General features: G+C 43.6%; 1 protein-coding gene across 1 annotated transcript in view; it reads right to left on the minus strand.

Annotated features, from left to right (window-relative positions):
* nemf (nuclear export mediator factor) overlaps positions 1-3,071 on the minus strand; it is a 39,642-nt gene that overhangs the window by 19,019 nt on the left and 17,552 nt on the right. The window contains exons 16-18 of the mRNA XM_015389499.1: positions 2,732-2,835; positions 2,564-2,626; positions 2,381-2,493 (exon numbers count right to left, since the gene is read on the minus strand). Of these exons, the coding sequence (XP_015244985.1) occupies positions 2,381-2,493; positions 2,564-2,626; positions 2,732-2,835 (280 nt within the window). The remainder of the gene's footprint in view (positions 1-2,380; positions 2,494-2,563; positions 2,627-2,731; positions 2,836-3,071) is intronic.

Here is a 3,071-nt window from a genome sequence, read left to right on the forward strand (position 1 = left end):
CATAGTAATAAATTATTAATATCAAAAATGTATTTGTGTTTTTTCTTTTTACATATTTTGTTAAAAGAGCAAATAAGGAATTCAAACCAAAAAAAAGTAATTTTCTGTTTTGTTTTATTCTTAGATCCGGCTTTAAAGGGTTAACGTTATCGTCATTCACTACGATAACCGGCAACAATTTTCCAATGTTGGTAAAAAGAAACTTAATTCTGCTGTTTTTCCTGTGTGGGAGGGTGGCTGGTATTTCCTTCCCAACGTTGCATTTTCAAATTCTCCCGGGTGGTGCATGACCGAGTGAATAACGTGAATGTGATTGGTCGTTTATCAAGGCGGCGGGGTTTTTGTGGCGGAAGGTTTGCAAGCAAGTTTGGTTGTGGCTGTTTTGTCGGAAGCATCTTGCTAACCAGTTAGCAACTTAGTGCTAGTAGGTTCCCAATGGGAAATTACATAGGGACCAAGTAGCACTAAATTGGTGACTTAAGCCCGGCGTATACTGTGCTATTTTCAGGGCGATTTTCCAGTCGTGCGAGAATTTTTAAATCGGGCCGACTTTCAGCCTGATAGTGCGTCATGGGTCATGTAGTGAACAGGGGGTTACGAGCGGCGATTAGCCTCTCCATCAGGAATCAGGAGGTAGAGAGAATATCAAACATGTTTGAATTTCTCCCGATTGTCGTGGACAAATCTCTCAGGGCGCAAAGAAGGATTCTGCTTTTTATTCCTCCTCTCAGATGTAAACACAGCAGTCTGGCAGGGATGCAATGATTTAAATGCAGCTCCGTCTGCAAAATTGCCGGACCGCAGCAGCCACGCCTGCTCAGCCACGTCCTTTTTCCAAATACGTCGTCGCCCTTTCTTTATAGGACCAGCAGCACAAAATTGTAAATATTCACCATAGTGAGCTTAATATTCTATTTGTTTGGCTTCAGGATAGAGAGCTACAGAGCAGCTCCATCTCACTGCGGAGCTGAGTCCGACGTGGTTTTTAGTCGTACAGTGTGAGCAGGTAGATCGCATCAGAGCATAAGGTCAAGCATAAATTGGGAGCTGTGAGCTCACACTGTATGACTAAACCCTGCGTTTAATCGTACAGTGTGAGCAGCAGATACGTGCAAGGATTGAAAAAAATCGCACATTGTACGCCAGGCTTTAAAAACGACACTGTCAAGGAACGCTATGGACAGAGAAAACATGCAAGAGGAGGAGAGTTTAGTGTCGGAGGTCGTGGATGAGTCTCCTCCGTCATCCATTTTTTATTTAGAGGAGGAAAGCGGGGACGAAGATGTTGTGGAAGAGGACGCCAGGGCGGCAGAAGCTTGGTTTGGTGTAGAAGGCTTCCAGCCGTACATGTTTGAGCCCTTGCCTCGCAACGCTGCCAGTTCTGTTAGCTCTACGCCTGCTGAAGACACAGACGTCCATCCCCAGTGTTCAATGGGAAAGGAAAGGATTCTGATTTCAACCGTTGCGTATATTAGCTGCGACATATGGATCAAGATGCTATGACCGAAAAAATATGATTGACAGATGACCATCGATATATATGATTGGCCGAATTTTGGTGTTCAGGCTGACGTAGAAATAACTGGCCTGCAGAAGATAATGAAAAAAAACAGATTTTAAGACCAAATTTCTTTTTTTTTTTATAGAAATTTTCTAAATTTTGGGACAATATAGTCTGATAAAGAGAACATTTATAAACAGGTTTAAGCCAGAATGATTTGACATTTAAATATGACATCCTTACGACATTCAGACGCTGCAGCATGTGTTTAATCACGTGACGCCACCGATCCAGGCAGAGGCGTAAACAAAGATAATGGTGGATGAGCCCAGTGAAGAAGCGTCTAACAACTGTAAATGAAATTACATCCGTTAATCCCATGGAGCCGAGCGAGAGCAGAGATGAAGCCGAGCTGAGAGAAGAAGTGGAGAGCTCGCTATCAGAGTTGAGCGCATGGCAGACTGGTTTTGAGTGAGGGTGTGCGAGTTTAAACGATGCGCATTGTTCTCACTGCACGCTCATTTCGGTTGCATTAAAAATTATGCCATAGATGTTGAGCAAATTAACACGAAATGCAAAGTTTGTCTGAAAAGAGTCAGGACTACCCAAAGTAACACAACCAACCTCCATCACCTGCAGCGCAGCCAAGCTGCTGATTTTAAACTGAATGGGTAGAAGACTTTACTATTTAGTTGCATTTCCTGAACATGCCTTTATTACTGATAGAGAAGCCGGAGCATTTGTTCGACTTGATACAGATGTGCTTGTATCTTTAAAATCTTTATATTTAAAGCAGCGTCACTAAAGCGATCTGTAATGGGACGAACCGTGTTTACATTTAGATCGGTGAGATGCTGAAACGTCTGACAGATGACTGACCTGATGGTGGTGGACCCACCAGGCACTGGTGATAATCTTGGCGTCCCAAGCAGCGCTGTAGCACACAGCCATGGTGCCAGCCTCTGTCAGAGTGCGGGGAGGAACGGGATCCCCTAAGGAGACAGACAGCTCAGAGCAAAACGTTGATCAGGTAAGATATTGAAAAAGGGAGCTGCAGAATACCTGAGGGGTTCTTGATGACGCAGCTAGTTGCTCCATGTAGATCCGCGTGGACATAGATATCACCTGGAGGAGAGGAGGCACAGGCTGAGCCACGTCTTTTCAAACTTAGCTGGTGCAAATTATTTTCCTGAAAGCAGGAACTGCAGCGTGCAGCTTCCAGGGTCCTACCTGCGCGAAGGTAGCGTTTAACGATCATCTCGTTCTGCTGCTGGTCCCTGCCAGCAATGACCAGATAGTTCTCAGAGCTGATGAACCACAGGAACTTCTCAAACCTGTAAACATAAAAGGAGGACTTAAAGAAGCTGTTTTTTAACCATATGGTGAAAATATTCACACCTCTATTTTAAACAAAGTGGTCAACTTAAACAGGACACCAGTAAACTCCAGAAGGCTGCTGGTTACACCGGATTTTATCAAAGGAAAAGTCTGATCATATTCAGAACTGAAACTTCTGAAAGTACTTTAAATATGAAATTATTACATACTGCTCAATAAATACGTGTTTTAA

Source organism: Cyprinodon variegatus, unplaced genomic scaffold (assembly GCF_000732505.1).
Source record: "Cyprinodon variegatus isolate N-32 unplaced genomic scaffold, C_variegatus-1.0 Scaffold462, whole genome shotgun sequence".
NCBI classification, from domain to species: Eukaryota; Metazoa; Chordata; class Actinopteri; order Cyprinodontiformes; family Cyprinodontidae; genus Cyprinodon; species Cyprinodon variegatus.